The 21,097-nt window shown below is 43.8% G+C and overlaps 1 protein-coding gene across 1 annotated transcript in view; it reads left to right on the forward strand.

Moving 5' to 3' along the window:
* Nucleotides 1-21,097, forward strand: part of PRKDC (protein kinase, DNA-activated, catalytic subunit) — a 195,215-nt gene that overhangs the window by 102,382 nt on the left and 71,736 nt on the right. Inside the window, exons 53-60 of the mRNA XM_089776265.1 lie at nt 2,222-2,346; nt 2,538-2,687; nt 3,457-3,630; nt 6,710-6,808; nt 9,290-9,500; nt 10,607-10,796; nt 17,521-17,736; nt 20,979-21,091. Of these exons, the coding sequence (XP_089632391.1) occupies nt 2,222-2,346; nt 2,538-2,687; nt 3,457-3,630; nt 6,710-6,808; nt 9,290-9,500; nt 10,607-10,796; nt 17,521-17,736; nt 20,979-21,091 (1,278 nt within the window). The remainder of the gene's footprint in view (nt 1-2,221; nt 2,347-2,537; nt 2,688-3,456; nt 3,631-6,709; nt 6,809-9,289; nt 9,501-10,606; nt 10,797-17,520; nt 17,737-20,978; nt 21,092-21,097) is intronic.

The raw sequence follows: 21,097 nt of genomic DNA on the forward strand, positions 1-21,097 counted from the left end.
TTATCCTTATTGTATTAGACTGTTTTATCTGTAAGTCTAAACTAAAATAAGAGAATAGTAAATGTAATGAGTCTTCCACAGAAGTTAGGGTACTTCTACACTACAGCGTTAATTAGAGTTAACTTAATTCAAAATAGTTAATTCGAATTAAGCTAATTCAAATTAACGCATCTACACACAAAGCCTATTTCGAAATAGCGTTTTGCTATTTCGAAATAATGTGTTCACACTGAGTGGACCCTGAACCGAAGTTAAGGCTGGTCAGAACTAGTGCTGGCAGAGCATCAGGTTAAGACTTAGTGGGTGGGGCTGCTGCCTGAGGCTAACAGAGCTCCGTGCTTAAAGGGATCCTACCTCCCACCCCGGACAGACAGTTCTCAGGATTCCCCGCTTGCTTGTCTACCTCGATGAGGGACAGCAAAGCAGTCCTGTCTTGGAGTGCCCTGAGTGCCCGCACTCGGGACACCACAGCACTCGGCCACATGGAGCCAGAGCTGCCCCTGGGCACGGTGGTGTGTCTCGTGGGGTTATTGCCATCAGCCCGGCTGCACTTGCTGCAGGCTGCCATCTGGGGGATCTATCCAGGGGGCTGTCAGGATCCAGGAGGCCCTGCGGGAGAGCATCCACCCTGAGGAGCCCTCAGCCACCCCAGTCCTCCCCACACGGGGCTCATGTCCCATTCCTCCCTCACGTTCTTCCACTTACCCCTTCCTAGCCCCCCTTCCTGATGTCAAACAAAAGACACGTGTTCAAAAATAAAAACTGTGTTTATTGAACAAAACTGGGGGGGGATGAACCTCTGGGGAGACTGGGAAAAGGAGGTGGGAGAGGGGAGGCGGAAACCTGGGAGGAGGAAGCTGGAAGGGGGAAGCAAGGGCGAGGGGAAGCTCAGGGCCCAGGGTTGGGGGTCTCGGCAGACCAACTTGATTTTCATGCAAACCTGCTCCTGGGTTCGCATTTGGCCTTTGGTGGCCACGCTGGTAGCTATCTTGCCATAGATGGCCGCATTCCTCCATCTAGTGTGGAGATCATGGACATTGGGGGCATCCCCCCAAAACTTAAATAAGGTCCATGATCTCCACCCTGGACCAGGAAGGCGCCTGCCTTCTCTGGGCCCTGGCAGGCTCCTGGGAGCTGGTGGACTGCTCCTGGGGAGTGGTGGAGGGCTGGCTGCCAGTGGCTTGCTTGCTCATGTTTTGGGATCACTGGGTCAGGGGCCCCGCTGGCCACTGCTGGCTCTGGGCTGGCAGGCTTGGAGCTGGCACAAGCATTGTGGTCAGAGTCTACCCCTTTAATGGCTCTGGGGCTGGGGGAGAGGAGAGTAAGTTTTCTTGGTTGTGCCCAGAGTGGCCACCAGGGTTCCCTGGAAGGGCTGGAGGTCTCCTATTTCAAATAAAGTGTCTATACAGCACTTAATTTGAAATAGCTATTTCGAATTTGGCATTACTCCTCGTAGAATGAGGTTTACCAAATTCGAATTAAGCGCTCCGCTATTTCGAATTAATTTCGAAATAGCAGTTTGCATGTATAGACGCTGTTAAAGTTAATTCAAAATAACAGCTGTTATTTCAAATTAACTTTGCAGTGTAGACATACCCTTAGGCAGTAGCAGAAGATGCTTTCACTTGAGGATCAGAATTCAAGACTAAATCAGCACATTGGGAACACTTTGTCTCAATACCTATCAATACCTGTGCTATCAACTTCCTGTCTTTGACCCTAGCAGTGAATGGATGTGCGGGGGAGCTGTGTTCACCTCTTTTTTTTTCTGCCAGTGGTACTGACACACTATGAATATAATGTTAACGATATGTGATTCTCAGAGCTCTATTTGATATAAGATTTCTGGGAACTTGAAAATAGGGGCTTATAATGAAAATGCTTTCTTAACTGCTACTCTTGGACTGTTACTGTGGTGCTCCAGTAAAGCTGGTCTTTAGCTCTCTTCCTCTGTTCTGTACATTCCATTTTTGTTCATCCTTTCTCATTCAGTTGGGTGCATGACGTTCTTACATACAGGAGCTCTGCTAAGCAGGCAAGCTATGTTTCATCCACATATATTGTATTATTCCTGTGAATTGTCATAAATGTCAAGATTAAGCCTTTGAAGTTTCACTGTAACTTAAAATATTCCCCATGTAATAGTATTATTACATTTTGAGTATTCCTGTGTTTCTGGTGTTGGCATTTGTTTAATGCTAAAATGTTTCTGATCTTTCAGATATTTGAGGGTCCAGTTTATGACTGTGTCATAAAACAGTTAAAACAGCATCAAAGCACCAGAGATGACAAGTTTATTATGTGTTTAAATAAAGTGGCAAAGAACTTTCCTCCTCTTGCTGACAGGTATAGTGCGATCATATGATACGCTGTATATAGAAAAATCATCATCTTTATAGAACCAATTGTGCAGTAACTGAGGGGGCTGTGGACAGATTTCATTACTCATAATGGGGAGCACAAAAGGAAAAGTTTGGATACCACTGTAATATAATGGTTTTTTTGTTTTTGCTTTATGGACACCTGGTCATGTAAAGGTTTATGAACACAGTATTCTTCTTGATACCAAAACTTCATGGTGTTCTGAAAACATATTGTCTGGAGGTAGTGATGTACCGTGCAGAAGAGATTACTGATCTCTACTTACAACTAAAAAGTAAAGATTTTATCCAAGTCATGAGTCACAGGTAAGAGGGCATGTTACCAAGGCACAATCCTCTTAGCAACATGGCCGCATAGTATAACTTTTATATCATTGTGTTTTTCTAGTAACGAAGGAAGTTTACATTCCATGTATATTTGCAGTTTGACGGTTTGGGGTTTTGTTTTTTTCTTTTGGAGAGAGAGATCCTGGTTCTCCTCTTTGAGCAAATGTAGATTAGAAAATCTGGCAGGGTTTTTCTGCTCCTCCTATAGAAGTTGAAAACTGTGTTTACTATAGCTTTTTTCTTTAGTCAAACTGTGAAATCCTGACATGGTGAAATCAATGGCAAAATTCCCATAAAGTTCAGTGGGACCAGGATTTCATCCTTAACGAGTAGTCAATTTGGTTAGACTGATAATGCAATATGAAATTGTTAAAGATCGTCTCATCTGAAGAAGTGGGTTATGCTCATGAAAACTTATGCTACTATATATATATATTTGTTGGTCTCTAAAGGTATGTCTACACCAGGCAGTTATTTGGAAGTAACAAGATGAGTGTCCACACTACCAGGCTTGTTATTTCTAAATAACAACTCCTGCTTGTGAAGAGGAATAGCATTATTTCAAAATGGTTATTTCAGGAGTTATTTTGAAATAACTTAATTTGAAATAATTTCCCAGTGTAGACATGCCTGAAGGTGCCATAGGACTACTTGTTTTGAAATTACTAAATGTTATTTTAATGTTCTGCTGTATGCATAACTATAAATAGAATAATTAAACCGATGCAATTGATCTTGTCTCTATTAGAGATGATGAAAGGCAGAGAGTGTGTTTGGATATCTTATACAAGATGATACCTAAGCTGAAACCACTAGAACTAAGAGAACTTCTTCCTGGAATAACAGGATTCATCTCTCACCCCTCTCCAGTATGTCGGGAACGCATGTATGACATCCTGATGTGGATTTATGATAACTACAGGTATGGTTTTAGTTGCAAGTACTGTCTTCCAACTGGATAAGATCAATTACATGAAAATGATCTTAATAGTTCCTTTCCCTGTGTAAAAAGTGAGAGAAAGGTATTATCACGTAAGTTCTAATTTTCTTCTTGATACAGACCTACAGAAACTCACTTAAACTTGTCTATTTTCATTTCCCCATCTGTTAAATGGGAATTATAATTATGTAGTTCTAGTCATGGTCCTTATTGTATTCCACTGTGTTTTACCCATGCACCCAGAGCCAGAGAATTTTAAATTAGCATCCGTTGGTCTGTGCATGCACCTGGCTCACCTCCTACCTCTGACAGAGAAGATCATGGATCGGGAGGACTGCCCATCTCTCCAGTCCCATCTCTTCTCTGTCTGGTCTGGGTTGGAACCTCTAATTTCCATAGTTGTGGATTTGTCCTACAAGATAAGATTTAGATTTGGTATTGTTAGTAGTTGTCATAGCTGTTCCCCACTCTGGTATTCTGAGTGCAGCAGGCGGCCCCTCAAGAGACCTTAAATACCTTGCCTCTGCAGGCTTCTGCTTACAAAAACTCCCCAAGGTCACAGATTTCCTGCGCTTGGGAGATTGCTGCCACCAGTAAGTGTAAAAACTCCTCCTGAAACCCAGGAAGAAGCACTTGAAGTTTTTTTTAGAGGAGTATCATAACCTCTTTTACCACAAGAGAGTTTAAAAAAGAAAAAAAAATGCAATCTCTGATAGCTGACTTCACAGTCTAAGCAGGCACACGCACAGACGTCCTGTTACCTTCCAGGACACAAGAATCAAATCATTGCCTTAAAAAGGTGATTTTATTAACAGAACAAAAAAAAATACTTGACAAATCATACTTGGTTGCTAGGTGTTACAGAGCAACTGAGAAAAGAATAGATTAAAACACTGAGAAACATAGTATCTCTGGGCTACAGCTTACATACAGTGAATGGGGAAGGAGGGTACACATGGAATTAGAGCAGAGAAGTTAATCAAACAACAAAACAAAGAAAATAACCTGATCGTGACTAAATATATATTTTCCTCCTATTTATTTATAATCCATTTCAAGGCCAATCCATTCCCATGCCCAATATTCCTTGTAGGCATGGTAATTCTGTCTGATTGACTCCTAGTTTAACTCCACAAAGAGAGCAGCAAGTAGGTATATTTCTTCAATTCAGATTTTAGCACTGTATCCTATCCCATTGGTTCTCCTGGTTCCCTGCCCAATGCCTGTAGCTACCGGAGTTTAACCCTTTAGTCACCGAGTGCTGGCTAATACTCCTAGAACTCATCACACTAGTTCTAACAACTTGTCAGTTTAGTGTTTAATAGATTTCTTAAGTATTAGATTTAGGTTTTTTGAGAGAATCCTTCCCTTTTTGGATACTTGGACCATGCTGCAGGCTTCAAACTATGCACTTGCTGCCCACAATCATTTTTGATCATCGATGCCCACCAGTGTTTCCTTGGAGAAGTTTGTATCCTGATGAATTATAAAATCTGCCTGACATTCCTCTGTAGTCCACTAGTCCGCTGAAGAGATCCACTTCATGGATACCATAGTGCAAATAAGTGATAGTCACTTAAACACCACCTTATACTGGAACCTACTGACTGCTAGCTATACTTACCTGCATACCTCCAGCTTCCATCTAGGACACATCACATGATCCATTGTCTATAGCTAAGCCCCAAGATACAGCTGGATTTGTTCCAGTCCCTTAGAGACAAAGATCTCTAAGATCTTTAGCAAGATCTTTAGCAAGCATTCTTAGAACTACGGTACTCACCTGGGGAAGTGATGTCTCCTCTTCTCAGTTCTATTGCTTATATTCTTGCACCATCCCCCAAGCATTGATTGTCAATCACTGCAGTGAAAAAACATAGGGACTTTCACTCGGAGAAGAAGAGAAAGTTACTGATTTGTTATTGGAAATTCTTTGAGATGTGTCATCCCTATGTGTATTCCACTATTCATCCTCCTTCTGTGCTTCAGAACTTCTCTTGTTTATGGCAAAGAAGGAACTGAAAAGACAGTTTTTTAGCCCTGCCCTTAATCCTATTGGTCACAGGCATTAAGTAAGCCAGTGTATATGCTAGGCCAATGTGACTCTACTTTCAAATTCTCTGGGTCTGGGAGCATTGTGCACATGAGTAAACACACAGTAGAATACAGATGGGCACCACGCAGCTCAAAGAACCTCCACTTACAGATCAGTAACTTTCTCTCACCTGTCATGGATTTTGTGAATTATTTAATATTTTAAAGCACTTTGAGACTAAGTGCTAAGTTTGATTTATTATAGGAAATTGGTCTTATTTCACACCCTATTACTACATTCCTTTGCAGTGTATTTCTGCCTTCTATTAAATTTTCATAGGGTAAAGAAAAGAGCTTGCCTTCTTTTGGGGAAAAAGATCACCCGCACCTTCAAGTAGTGTTTAGTGCTAAGAATTCATTCTGGCAAAACACTCCATTGGGAATTGGGAATACCTTGCAGAACTGAACACAAAAAATGTTATTTCTGGCCAGTAATTGCATATCTTCTCTGAAACATCAGTTGTATTGTTTCCAGCAGAAATTTCTGATGAGTAGCATTGCTTAGTTTCTTTCTACCTCTTCCTTCAAAAACAAAGAATCTAAAATACAATCACTCTAGATGACTCTTCTTCATCAATCTTGGGATCATGTGTCTGCTGGCCACTTACACTGCAGTGAAATCACAGCTATAAAACAACAAAATTTAGTATCTAGCCAAAATCAGTGCTATACCTTCTTCTTGAGTTTAATCTCTCCAACTACACTGCAATAAAAAGCTGTATAAACCCATGTTTCTGCTAGAGTTTTGCAGTGGGGAAGCTAACATTCTTTTTAGTTATGTGTCCAAAATACAAAACAAATCATTTTGGGACAGTGAAGGCAGCATGTATAAGCCACGTGCACTGCAGTGAGGCCAAGTTGAGACTGTTTGGGTATGTGGCTTGATTTCTCCTTTTTTCCCCTTTTTGTTGCAAATTGTATGAGAGAGACGTCAGTAAGACTGTCTTTATTTTTTATTTCACATCAGGGATCCAGAAAGCCAAGGAGATGAAGATTCTCACGAAGTGTTTAAACTAGCAAAAGAAATGCTACTTCAGGGACTAATGGATGAAAACTCTGGACTACAGTAAGTTAGCACTCTGAATGCTATGATCAGTCATCTAAGATGATACTCTTGAATATGATTTAGTTTTGTTTTGTACATCATATTTGTAGGGGTTTTTAGGCTATTAAGCAGTAAACAGTATATGTAGTAGATACACCTCACTCAAAAATTTCATGTTTGTTTCTGAAAAGTGATCTCTTGTTTTTCCTTAATGTTTTTTTAATTGGAAGATATAGCTTTTTATATTTCAGTTTCTGATTATATTTCATGAAGAGGCTTGGCAACACTATTGCTATTTATCATGTTTGTTTATGGTCACCTAAGGGCTAATCCATTGTGAGGCCCAATTGAGCTAAACACTCTACAGGCGTAGGAGATGTCCCTGTCCTGAAGAGCTTACAGTCTAAATCAGCGTTTCTTAAAGAGGCAGTTGGAGGTGTGCCACGGAGAGAACAGAATAAAAAATGGCTGCCCTTAAAGGGACAAGCCTCCTTTTTGGGGGGGGAGCAGGGTCAACAACTTTACCCTGGGGGCTTTTTTTTCCCCTCATAAAAAAAAATATTGTTTGGTGTTCCTCGGTCTTAAAAAGTTTAAGAAACACTGGTCTAAATAGACAAGCAAGACATAAGGCTTGGAATGGAGTCTTGGAAGGAATGGAACACACATGCACAATAAACCTTGTGATGAAGTCAAAAGTCATATAAATGCACAATTATTTTTGGGGATTGTGGGTTTAGTTAGGAGGAGATATGATAAATGGAAAGGAAAGGGAGGTGAGGAAGACAAGACAGGGAAGGTGAGATGAAGAGGCTGTGAGGATGGAGGGACTGGGAGAGGGTTAGGGCAGAGAGTCTAACAACATTCAACAGTTTTGACTGGAATGTCCAAAAGTACCTGCTTTGGCTGCTTCTGCTTGAACCAGATGGAGCCTCTGGCTGACTGCTCTCTGCAGTTCTCTCCCAAAGACATGTGCCTTCCTGCCCTTCCAACATCTTCTGGGTTCTAGAATCCCCAGACTGGGCATAGTCTTCATTATACATTTCTGAGACTGGGGCATGGTGGGGGGAGAGGTGGCTTTGGATGGGCCACATTTTATCCAATCCCATTCCAGACTTTGGCATCTTTTTGTCCTAGCTTCTGATACGATATCACTAACTGTGACAAATTTGGCAAATACAGACAATAGTATAAACTTTTAAAAGTACAGTAGAGCCTCATTTTACTGGTTTAATTGGGACTGGGGCCAGATCAAGTAATCAAAATACTAGATAAGTTGGACAGTGTAAAAATATGATGCAATCAAGTGGCCTTAGAGGATATATCCCATTTCTGATCCTGTAGTCCTGGTTGTTGAGTAAATGCGGTGAGTTGGTTAAGGGAGGGTCTTATAAATGAGGTTCTATTGTATAAAATTAACAAAAGGTCAACATTTTAGGAAGTATGTATGTATTCTATTCTGTTTCATTATGTTTAGCTGAAATATTGAGAATCAGAAAAAATGTTAACTGGCACCTGGCCTGACCAGAGCAGCCTGATGTGGTGGACCATGCCTGGCTGGGCTAGAACATCCCTCTGCCGATGGCGTGGTGCAGTGGGCCCTGCCTGGCCCGGCCCACTGCACCATGCCATGGGCAGGGAGCTTCTCCAACAGCCTGTTGTCCATGGTGGGCTGGTTAACCTATTAAAACATATAGTTTAACCAGTTAACATTTTAAATGGGATTTTACATTCCGACTTTGTCTAAAGCCTATTAAGTCAATGGGAGCCCTAAAGCAGTAAGTATATTTGGTTCATATTAGACTTAATCCTATATTAATATAAAACAGTTCTTATGCCAGGGTACGTCTACACTAGCTTGTTAGTTTGAGCTAGGTAGGGTAATTAGGACAAGCGGGCACGGAGTTCGGACTAAGGGGGATTTAAAAATGGCGGCGCCCGAGAAAATGCATACGAAGCACAGGATATTTAAATCCCGGGCTTCATTTGCAACTCCGCTTGCCCTAAGTACCCTACCTAGCTCAAACTAACGAGCTAGTGTAGACGTACCCCGAGCACTTTTGATCTATAAAAATAAATTAGATCTGATGTTGGAGGAAATTTTTGTTTTCCTCTTTTATAGTGAAATCCAATAGGAAAAAAGGTGTGTTTAAATGTCTTTGCCCACAATCTCTCTTTTGTTTGGATGAAAATGAGTTAATAATAATAAGTAAAATTCAAACTGAGAAAATATAAAACAATTCTTGTGACCGTATTAAAGCTTTTAATATCATTTAGATGAACTTCAGATTGGGGGTGGAGAGAGGAAAATGAGATGGTTAACCTAAGCCAGTGTGACTGTTTGAGGTAAAGAAGTGAGAAATAAATAACTTGAGAACTAATCCTTCTTACAGATTTTGTTATTCATTTAAAAAAAAAACTTGGAAGTTTTAAAGTCAAGCCTTATGTAACTCTATAGTGTTCCATTTGTTGGTTTCCAAATATGTCTCTTCTCTCTCTTTACAGATTGATTGTTAGGAATTTTTGGAGTGATGAAACTAGGTTACCTACAAATACCCTCGATCGTATGTTGTCTTTGTTAAATTCCTTATACTCTACCAAGATAGAAACCCAGTATTTGAGTTTAGCGACGAATTTTCTGCTTGAAATGACCAGAAAGAGCCCAGATTATTCTAGAAAAATATTTGAGCATCCACTTTCTGAATGCAAATTTCAGGTAAATTATAACTTTGTGTAATACTTTGTGCAGCAGTGTCTAGTTATCAGTGTAGTAATACCTTAGCAAGAGTTAAACAGAGCTGTAATAATGAAGGAGACTTGAACGTGTGCTCTGTGCTATAAAGATAACAGCTGAGATAGTTATGGGATATTCAAATTCTTAGAAGTTTGATATTTATTTTAGGAAAATAACATTTCAAATGTAAAGTTTTTTTTATTTTAAAAAACCAAAGATAATTATAACAGAAGTGATTATTACATATGTTGTATGCTAATTGTCAGAGATCCTTTTGGTAGACAATGCATTGTATGCCTTAAATAAAAGGGCACCTATAGCTTGGAAAGATAAGTTAATAAAGAATCAAGATGATGGTTCAGGTGTTATCACAGCAGAATTTATGCTAAGTGACTGTTGTGTATTTGAACCAAGATCTTACACTGTTACTGAAATACAAACAGTTGTCATATGTTAAGGAGTCCAGTCAATGCTGAATTTAAAGAGGTAAATTACATATTAATAAGGCTGGATTAACTCTTCTGGGGCCCTGGGGGGCTAGTAGATTATGTAGGCCCCCACCAGGTTCTGGGCTGGAGACAAAAATGAGGGGTTCAGTATATGGGAAGGGGCTACAATGCTATGGGGTCTGGGAGCGAGTGGGAGGTGTAGGTTCTTGGGAGGTAGGATACAGGAGCTGTGTGGGGGGTCTAGATGTGGGAGTGGAGTGGAGGATTGGGGAATCTTACCTGGTGCGTCTCCCACTTGGTGGGCGAGAACAAATGGTTCCATGCTACCGTGCACTTCCATTGACTGGTGTGTGGCAGTAGCAGGGGAAGTGGCAGGGGAAAAGCCTGCAGGTGTGTGCAGGGATATAGAGCTTCTCTGCAGTCATGGTGATGTGGCTGGAAAGGGTGAGGGAACAGCAGCATGTAGTACTGCCTCTCTCATCCATTAGGCAGAGCCAGCCAGGAATACAGCCTGGGATCCTGGGCTTCAGCCCCTAAAGCCTCTTTTATAATCCAGCCCTGGATACTAGCCATTTTATTTCACTGCTGGAAAAAGTTTCAATTCATTTTGCTTTTACTATGATCTTTTTACATACATAGGACTTCACTATTGATTCCAACTGGCGTTACCGAAGTACTGTTCTCACACCAATGTTTGTGGAGACTCAAGCTTCCCAAAGTGCCAAGAGGAATCGGTCTCAAGAAGGATCCCTTTCAACTCATGGGTCACTAGGTGGTCAAGTGAGGGCTACCCAACAGCAGTATGAGTTTACACCAACACAGAATGTCAGTAAGTACAGATGACCATGTGCTGGAGCTCTCCAGTTTCCCAAAGAAACAATTCTGCTTCCTTTTGTGTATACTTCTTTTGAAACAAAGGTACAAGTGAATATAATGCTTTCTTTTCTAATCTAAACACTAGCCAGTTGTAAATTGAAGTATGTTAGGGTATGTCTACACTACCACCCTAGTTCGAACTAGGGTGGTAATGTAGGCAACCGGAGTTGCAAATGAAGCCTGGGAAATACCCTGTGTAGACATACCCTTATTGATTTGTTCCAATTCAAAAATAGTAACCCCTGGACGCTTTCTTTCCTTCGGTCTATTTTTTTAAAGTATCATATCCAGTTTAAAAGATTGGCTGCTTCTTCGAGTGCTTGTTCATGTTGATTCCAAGCAGGTCACAAGCACGAGTGTTGGAAACTTTTTCCCCTAGCAGCTACTGTAGGGAGCAGCTCCCCGCTTGCTCCCACCCACCAAATTAGTGCATCTATACTACTGCCAACCCTAACTCCTCCCTCAGTTCCTTCTTACCGTCCGTGATGGCATTGGAACCTCCAAGTTGTCATACCTTGGCAAGCTTCTAGTCCCTAGTGAATAGTGTTTCATCTTGTTTTCCTCCTTCAGTCGAAAAATCTTAAAAAGAAGTGGGCAAGTGCCCAAGGACTGTTAGTCCCTCTGGGGCGCTGGGGCATTCCTAACACCCCAGGCTTCAAGTCATGCACTGTATGTAAGTGGGCTATGCCTAACAGCAACTCACACAATATGTGTCTCTGCTGTTTAGGTGAAGAACACTGCACTGAGAAGTGCAAATCTGCAGGAATTTCAAGGACTGGAAGTGTAGGCTCCAGCAACTCTTCATGGAGGGGGTGCCGAAACTCCTCAGGCTGAGAAATTAGCACTGGGGCCAGCTTGCTGTGTAGCACCCTGGTCTCAGTGTGTGACACTGTGCCAAGAGCAGGTGCTGCCAAGGACTCCTGGTGCTAGAGCCCTCCAGTGCCAAAGACTACAGTGCCAAGGCACCAGTCCATTTCTCCGGTGCCACGTGGCAGAAAAGAGGGCAGAGGCAGATCACCTCATAAGTTACACCCGCAGCAGGGCCAGGCATGGTGTAAACAGTCCAGTGCAGGAAGTCCAGAACTTACCGTCAACTCAGGGGCATGGCCATTGAGTCCGACACATGGGCTTTCACCGGAACATACAAGTCCAATGCAAGTATTGAACTTGCCATCGATGCCCAACACCTATGAGGCTGCCCAGGACCTCATAGACATTTTGGAGACTGAGGCATCTAGGGTGCAGATTAAACCACTGGCATCGCTGAAACTACACCATTTGAGGGGCAAGCCCACTATGCTGTGACACCCACAGTCTCTGGAATAGTGATAGAAATGTAGCCGTGTTAGTCTGGTGTAGCTGAAGCAAAAAACAGGACTATGTAGCACTTTAAAGACTAACAAGATGGTTTATTAGGTGATGAGCTTTTGTGGGCCAGTCCCACTTCGTTCTTCCTCGTCCTCAGATGGGTCGCCTCTGCTGGCAGAGTGCACCACACCAGCAGCCCCAACAGATACTCTGTCACTGGGCTCCCAAGATGGGGGGAGATTCTCCAAGACCAGCACTGAGTTGAACCATGGTGCTCAGTGTTGAGGTTGCGTTTTTGGTCCTGGACCAGGTTGAGATCAAGAGGGAACCAGAACTGTTCCAGGTCTCGATTCTTCCGGTACCAGTCTAGGTCTCCAAGGGCATCCACTTGCACAGCACCGACACTAATACTGGTATCATCGGCAGCACATCGGTTCTCACAGAGTCGGAGTCTGACGCAGCGTCGATGTGTTCCTGATAGAGCCGCACTGACTGTAGATGTGAGCCCCCCACCCCTTCCCCCAGCACCATGGCAACCACAGTGGCTGCCCTCTATACAATGGCCCTTCTGTACACCCTGGGCATACCACCAGTCCCCGGGTGATGGTCTCTACGAGCCACTGGTTCCATTCTCCCTGGGATAGACATCACTCAAGGGCACCTTCGGCTGCTGTGTCTCGCCCCTCAGGAGGGGATAGCTCCGCTAGCTGAGGCCCCAAGCCAACTTTCATGCCCAGATCGGTAGAGGAGAAGGCTTATGCCCACCATCCCCCAGAGACTTCGGGAGATAAGCTACCACTGCATGCTGCTTCTTCCTCATCCCTGGATGAAGTGGTGGTGGGTATCTCCATGGTGGCGCCCCCTCCAGTTGATCATAGGGCATACCAAGACCTGTTGCACCAAGTAGCCCAAAACATGAACCTCCCTGTGGAGGAAATAGAGGAACTGGAGGACCCCATGGTGGACAACCCATCCCAAGAAGGGTCATCAAGGGTGGCCTTACCAATTATAAAAATTATTCAGTCTGACTACATTCATACCTCCCACAGAAAAGGGAGTAGAGAAGAACTACTTTGTCCCTTCCAAAGGGTTGCGAGTTCCTATTTTCTCACCCCCTTCCTCCTCCTCTTGTGGTGTCAGAGAGAGAGAGGCAGTTCCAGCCCCCCAGGCCAAAAAAGCCAAAAAGATGGACCTTTTCGGGTGGATGCAGGAGGAGGTGGTCTGTGCCAGAGTCCCATTCTCCAGGCCTTTCCCAAACTTGCGACTGGTGATGGACGCCTCTGACACGGAATGGGGAGCCCACATCAGTGACATGTGGACTCAAGGTATGTGGACTTGAGAGGAACTCTCCCTGCACATCAATGGCAGGGAGCTGTGGGCAGTCCACCTCGCATGCCAGGCCTTCCTACCCCATCTTTCGGAGAGTGGGGAGAGAGAGAAGAGGGACAATCCTCATCCTGTCCAACAGCACAATGACAGTGTCCAATATAAACAGGGTGGGGCACGTTCCCCTCCCCTGTGCCTGGAAGCCTTCAGTTATGGGAACTCTGTATTGGGGTGGATATTCACCCCACTGCCTCTTACCTCCCCGGGACACAGAATACTCTGGCGTACCAGCTAAGCAGATCCTTCACCATCCACAAGTTATCTCTCAGGGGGAATGTGGCCCTCCAAATTTTCCACAAGTGGGATTTTCCCCTCCTGGACCTGTTTGTGACACGTCAGAACAGGAAGTGTCCCAGGTTCTGCTCCCTCATAGGGTTAGGTTGCAGGTCCCTGGGGGATGTTCTCATCACCCCATGGCCAGAGGGCCTGCTTTATGTGTTTCCCCTGTTCCCTCTGGTGCACAAAGTGCTTTTGAGGATGAGGGAATTCAGGACCTCCCTCATCCTCATTATGCCAGTCTGGCCCACTGTTTCATGTCCCTGATGAGCCTCTCTTGTAAGAGACTGATCGCCTTCCTGCTGTATCCGGATGTCATAACGTAGGACTTGGGCAGACTTTGCCTCTCAAACCTGTGGTCCCTACACCTAATGGTCTGGAAGCTCCCTGGTTGGCAGCAGCAGAGCTGCAGTACTCAGAGCAAATGCAAGAGGTCCTGCTGGGGAGCAGGAAACCTTCCACTACGGTTACCTATCTGGCTAAATGGAAGTGCTTGTTTGTCTGGGTTGCCCAGAAGGGGATCTCTCCCACAGATACCCAGGTCCCGCTCAGGAGCTATCCTCTTCCTCAGTCAATCACATGGCGGCTATTTCCACTTTTCACCTGGGCCCCGGGGGCACAAAGCTCTTTGCGCACCCCATGGTCAATTAGTTTCTGAAGGGGCTGGATAGGTTTTACCTCCATGTCCATCAGCCTGTCCCTCAGTGGGACCTTAACTTGGTCCTGAACAGGCTCACAGGGCCCCCTTTGAGCCTATGATAATATGTTTGTTATTACACCTCTCCCAGAAGGTATCATTCCTTGTGGCCATTAGGTCGGCCAGACGGGTGTCAGAGTAACAGGCACTTACCTCCAGGCCTGCCTACACAGGCTTTTTCAAGGATAAGGTCAGGCTACACCCCCATCCCAACTTCCTGCCAAAGATGGTGTCTCAGTTTCATGTCTCCAAGGACATTTTTCTCCCGTTTTTTTACCCTAAGCCCTATGCTTCCAGTAAAGAGCAGTCTTTACGCATGCTAGCTGTTAGGAGAGAATTGGCTTTTTATTTGGACAGGACAAAGCCTTTTCGTAAGTCCCTCTAGCTGTTTGTGGCAATTGTGGAGAGGCTCAAGGGCCACCTACTCTCCACCCAGAGAATTTCTTCATGAATAACCTCCTGCATTAGGGAGTGCTATAGTCTGACTGGAATTCCAGTCCCTCCTGTCACAGCCCATTCCACTAGGGCACAGGCCTCCTCTATGGCCTTTCTGACTCAGGTCCCTATTTTGGATATCTGCAGGACTGCCACATGGTCTTGAATTCATATTTTTGCCAACCATTATGCTCTGACTCAGCACGCTAGAGAGGATGTGGCTCTTGGCAAGGATGTTCTCCGCTCAGTAGAAGGTTAAAATTCCAACACCACCTCTTGGGGTTTCTGCTTTGGAGTCACCTAAATGGAATGGGCATGAGCAATCACTCGAAGAAAAAACAGTTACTTACCTTCATAACTGTTGTTCTACAAGATGTGTGCTCATGTCCATTCCAAATCCCTCCTGCTGCCCCTTCTTTGGAGTAGTTTGGTAAGAAGGAACCGAGGGGGTTAAGGACCAGCAGGGGTGTATATTAGCTGTTATAGCGGTTCCACTCCAGAGTGCTCCCCTGCTGGTCCAGTGGGTACTGCTAAGGGAAAAACTTCCTACATGTGCATGTAGCATGCATGTACCTGCATGTAATGGATATGAGCAACACAACTTGAAGAACAACAGTTACGAAGGTAAGTAACCGTTTTCAGAATCATCTCCTTGGCCACCATTATTCCCTGTCTGGATCCGGGTGACTGGTTACCTGCCTTTGACATGCAGGATGCATATATCCACATATTGATCTTTCAATGTCACAGATTCACAGTGGCTCAGATTCACAGTGGCTAACAAAAGAGATTCACAGTACCTCAGATTCACAGTGGCTAACAAAAACTATCTGTGGCACTCCCCTTCAGCCTCTCCACTGCCCCCTGTGTATTTACCAAGTGTATGGCAGTGGTAGTGGTCTTCCTGCGCAAGAGGGGTGTCCAGGTACTCCCCTACCTCTACGATGGATTGCTGATAGCAACCTCCCTGAATAGCTTCATGCATGTTAGACTCACGTTAGAGCTGTTCAATTGCCTGGGCATCCTCCTAAATGAGAAATTGGTTTTGAGTTTGGTGCAAAGAATAAATATCATTGGAGCAACTCTAGACTCAACTCAGGGAAGGGTGATACTCCTAAAAGCGCAGTCTCAGGTGATACGGAACTTGGTGCACACTCTCACCCAGTATCCTGTCTCAACCACGAGGACATACCCCAGCCTTCTGGATCACATGGTGTCATGTTGCCATGTGCTCAGATATGCATGACTGCACCTCAGACCCCTCCAAAGGTGGCTCATCTCAGTCTACGTACGAATGTGTGACAGTCTGGATTTGGTGGTGTCCTACTAAAAGCCCACAGGGAAAGGCGCGCCTAATCCTGGTGGCGCCAGTGTGACTGTGCCAACATTGGTTCTCCACTCTACTCTGTCAGTGGAGACACCAATAGCCCTTCCTTTGTCCCAGACCACCTAACTCAATGTCAAGGCATCTCAGACACCTGAACTTGCACTCTCTCCATCTCATAGCATGGAAGCTAGATGGTTCAATCCTTTAGAGCTTCAGTGCTCCGTCCAAGGGGCAGGAGGTTCTTTTGGGAAGCAAGAAGCCGTCCTTTAAGGTGGCATACCTGGCCAAGTGGAGGAGGTTTTCTACCTGGTATGCAGAATGAGATCTCTCCCGCATGAGTACACCCATCCCGGTAATATTGGATTATCTTTTGCATCTACAAACACAGGGCTTAGCCACCCACCTGTCAAGGTTCACCTGGTAGCTATGTCTGCTTTTCACTCTGGGTGCTCCCAGTGTTCCCTTTTTGGTCATCAGATGGTAACCTGCTTTAGGAAAAGGTTAGACATGTTATATCCATCTTCTCACTTACCTCTACCTACGAGGGACATTATCTTGATGCTCAATAAACTCATGGGAACCTCACTTGAACCAGTGACTGAGTGTTCATTGTTTCATTTCTCCATGAAGGTGGCCTTCCTGGTGGTCATCACCTTGGCAAGGAGGGTGCCTGAGTGGAGAGCTCTTTGTTCGGAACCCCCTATATGGTTTTCTCAATGACAAGGTGCAAGCTCAGGCCACCCCTGAACTTTTTGCCAAAGGTGATCTCCCAGTTCCACCTGGGTCAAGATATCTTCCTCACAGTTTTTTATCCAAAACCATACTCCTAATGCTAGACAAAGGGTGCTGCACACACTGGACATGAGAAGGGTCCTAGCTTTCTATACTGATAGTAAAAAACCATTCAGGAAATCCACTCAGCTATTTGTGGCTGTAGTGGAATGGATGAGAGGGGATCCGGTCTCTGCACAGTGTATATCATCCTGGTCACGTGCCGCTTGAGGAACATTACTCATCAGACTTCTTCACTAATGAGTAATGTTCCTCAAGTGGCATGTGACCAGGATGCATCACTGAATTTGGTCTACTGGTTGCACCAACATGTGAATGCTGATGCTTCCCTTCCTCATAAACAGATTATTAATATGGGCACTGTACACTTTTTAGAGGGAAAGTGACCAGTTTTGTACATATTTTGACTTAAATGAAGTCACATACTGGTATATTATTTTTCTATATTTTTTACAGGTGGAAGAAGCTCTTTTAACTGGCTAACAGGAAGCAGTATTGACACATTGGCAGAATATACAGTCCCTTCATCCTCTGAATCATTGTCTTCATCCATGCTGTTTGTTAGCAAGCGGAGTGAGAAATCACAGAGGGCAGCCTTGAAACCATTGGGGCCCAATTTTGGGAAGAAAAGGCTGGGTTTGCCTGGAGACGAGGTAGACAGCAAAGCTAAAGGTATCTGTTACTCTTGGGGAGCAGGACATTATTCTTGGAATGTTGTAATAAAAGCACAACCTGGAAATTCTATTTCCTCTACTATCTGATGTAAGGAGCATGTCAGATGTGAGTCTTTCAGTGTGAGTGGGCTACTATCCCCTACTTAATACGTCTGTCATTCATTGTCCCAAGATAAATATATCAGCTGTGACTATTTGTGATATAGGTGGGTGGTCATTGAGTAGTTGATTTATTTAGGTGTCTACGAAGTGCAATGTTATTAGCTAAAATAATTGGGTGGTTGGATCCATTGTCTAATACCAACATTCCTTATTTATGTTCCTTGTTCTAAGATGACCAGAAAGCAAATGCCAGGGAAATCTATATCACCTTGTGCCCTCTAATTTCTCTGATTATCTCCCTAAATAAACCTAACAAGTAGTTAAACTTTAAAAGTTTTTTTCCCAAATAATTTAAGTAGTGAACATTTTTCAAATGGATTCAAATTTGGCAGTCTCTGAAAATAAGCTTTCATTTATCCGTTCCATATTTTGAAAACACTAGCATCGTTCTTATTTAGAGTTCTTTTTGTACAGTTAGTTGGACTTGAACTGGAAGGGACCTCAGGAGATCATCAAGTCCCGTCCCCTGCCCTTGATCAAGCACCGTCTAGAATAGATCATCCCTAGTCCAGCCTGTTCTTAAATATCTCCCGTGATGGAGATTCCACAACCTCCTTAGGCAATTTATTCCTGTGTTTAACCACCCTGATAGTTAGGAAGTTTTTCCTAATGTCCAACCTTAAACCTCCCTTGCTACAATTTAAACCTGTTGCTTCTTATCCTATCATCAGAGGCCAAGGAGAACAATTTTTCTCCCTCCTCCTTGTATCACCCTTTTAGATACTTTAAAACTGCTATCATGTCCCCTCTCAGTCTTCTCTTTTCTAAGCTAAACAATTATTTTAGTCTTCCCTCATACGTCATGTTTCTAGACCTTTAATCATTTGGGTTGCTTTCTCTGGACCTTCCCCACTTTCTCTACATCTTTCTTGAAGTGTGGTGCCCAGAACTGGACACAATACTTCAAGACTTAATGAGCATGGAGTAGAGTGGAAGAATGACTTCTCGTGTCTTGCTCACAACACTCCTGTTAATGCATCCCAGAATCATGTTTGCTTTTTTTGCAACAGCATCACACTGTTGACTCATATTTAGCTTGTGGTCCACTATGATCCTATATCCCTTTCTCCAGTACTCCTTCCTACACAATCACTTCCCATTCTGTATGTGTGAAACTGATTGTTCCTTAAGTGGAGTACTTGGCATTTGTCCGTATTGAACTTCATCCTATTTACCTCAGACCATTTCTCTAGTTCAGTGTTTCCCAGTTTAATTTGGCCACGGGACCCCTAGGGTTTTTGTCTTAAAAAAAAAAAAGTCCCATTACCGCATTTCGTTGAGAAAAAAAAAAAAAGCCCAGGCGCTGCGGTTCCCGTCGTGGCTCGGTCTCTTTAAGAGAGGGTGGAGGAGTGCCGGCCTTTCGTGGAAACCTTGCTTTCACTTCGCGGAACCCCAGGTTCCACGGAGCACCAGTTGGGAAACACTGCTCTAGTTTGTCCAGATCATTTTGAATGATGACCCTATCCTCCAAAGCACTTGTAACCTCTCCCAACTTGGTATCATCTGCAAACTTAATAAGCGTACTCTCTATGCCATCATCTAAATCATTGATGAAGACATTGAACAGAACCAGTCCCAAAACAGACCCCTGTGGAATTCCACTTGTTATGCCCTTCTAGTAGGATTGTGAGCTATTAATAACTACTCTCTGAGAATGGTTATTCAGCCTGTTATGCACCCGCCTTATAGTAGCCCCATCTAAGTTGTATTTCTCTAGTTTATTGATAAGAAGGTCATGTGAGACAGTCAAATGCTTTACTAAAGTCTCGGTGTGCGACATCCACCGCTTATCCCTTATCCACAAAACTTGTTATTCTATCAAAGAAAGCTATCTGATTGGTCTGACATGATTTGTTCTTCATAAATTAGGGGTGTAAGTGACTATTCGACTAGTTGACTATCCGATAAGCAAAAGCTTATTGGGTAGTTGACTAGTCACTCTCTCCCCCTCCACCCCCCCCGGCCCTTGCTGCATCCATCACAAAGAGGCAGCAAGGCGGGGAAGAGGAGGGGATACTGGGGGGAACCGGCTTAAAAGCCGGTTCCCCCCAGCTGCAGCTCCATGGGATGGGACGGGCACAGTGGCGGCATTTCCTCTTTGAAATGTACAAGAGCCCCAGCAGAGGCTCTTGTGCATTTCAAGATTGAAACACCACGTGGAACCCAGGGCCAGCCCGGCATTTTTGCTTTGAAATGTACAAGAGCCTCAGTGGGGGCTCTTGTGCATTTGAAAGAGGAAGTGCTGCATGGAGCCTGGGGTCAGCGGGGAACTCGCTGCTGGCTCCAGGCTCCATGAGACGTTCCAACTTTGAATGCACAGGAGCCCCCACTGAGGCTCTTATACATTTCAAAAGCGGAACGCACACTAGTCCTTATCAAATAGTCGATGGAAAACCCATTTTCTATCAGAAATCCAAATTTAAAAATAAAAAGTGAAGCAGACAGCTCTGAAGATTAACTCCTTCAGCATGGACTATGCATGTATATCATGCTGCCCAAGGTACTTCAACCCTGTTTTGAAAGGAACATACATAAAATAAGTACAGTTTCCAATCTATCCATAGTCTTCTTGTAGAAGGTGCTAGCAAATGTGTCTGCTATGATGATGTAAGTTGTTTCTGAACAGCTGTTTACAAAGAGTTGAACTGATATCAGACTAATTTCATATGAACAGACATTGGACTGTCTCTTGCCAGTTCCTATCCTGGGTTGGATTTGAACCCACAAAGCTTGAAATGGAAAGCTGTATAGTCTATTACCAAATCTTTTGATTTGTTTAACTCTATAGAGATCTGAAAACATGCTGAATGCTTTTTAGAACTTAGATAAAATACAGTACCTAGCTTGAGGAGCTTAAAACCTATTTTTCAAATAGACAGTAGTTACAGACTCACTGTAGTACAATTCACTCACAACATTTTACATACTTACAGGTCAGACATAGAATGTAGATGGGAAATGGTGATTAAAATTGGATGATTGAAATAACTGTTAAGTTTGTCTTTAAGGGGGATAGCTTTAAGGGTGGAGATTCAAAACAAGAGTGTAAATTGTTGGAACTTACTCATTATGTATTAGGTATAGATGAACGGGCAGAAATTCTAAGGTTGCGGAGGCGTTTCTTAAAGGACAAAGAGAAACTCAGCTTGATTTATGCAAGGAAAGGTGTCGCTGAACAGAAACGAGAAAAGGTTGGT

Source organism: Pelodiscus sinensis, chromosome 2 (assembly GCF_052426305.1).
Source record: "Pelodiscus sinensis isolate ZL-2025 chromosome 2, ASM5242630v1, whole genome shotgun sequence".
Taxonomy (NCBI): Eukaryota; Metazoa; Chordata; order Testudines; family Trionychidae; genus Pelodiscus; species Pelodiscus sinensis.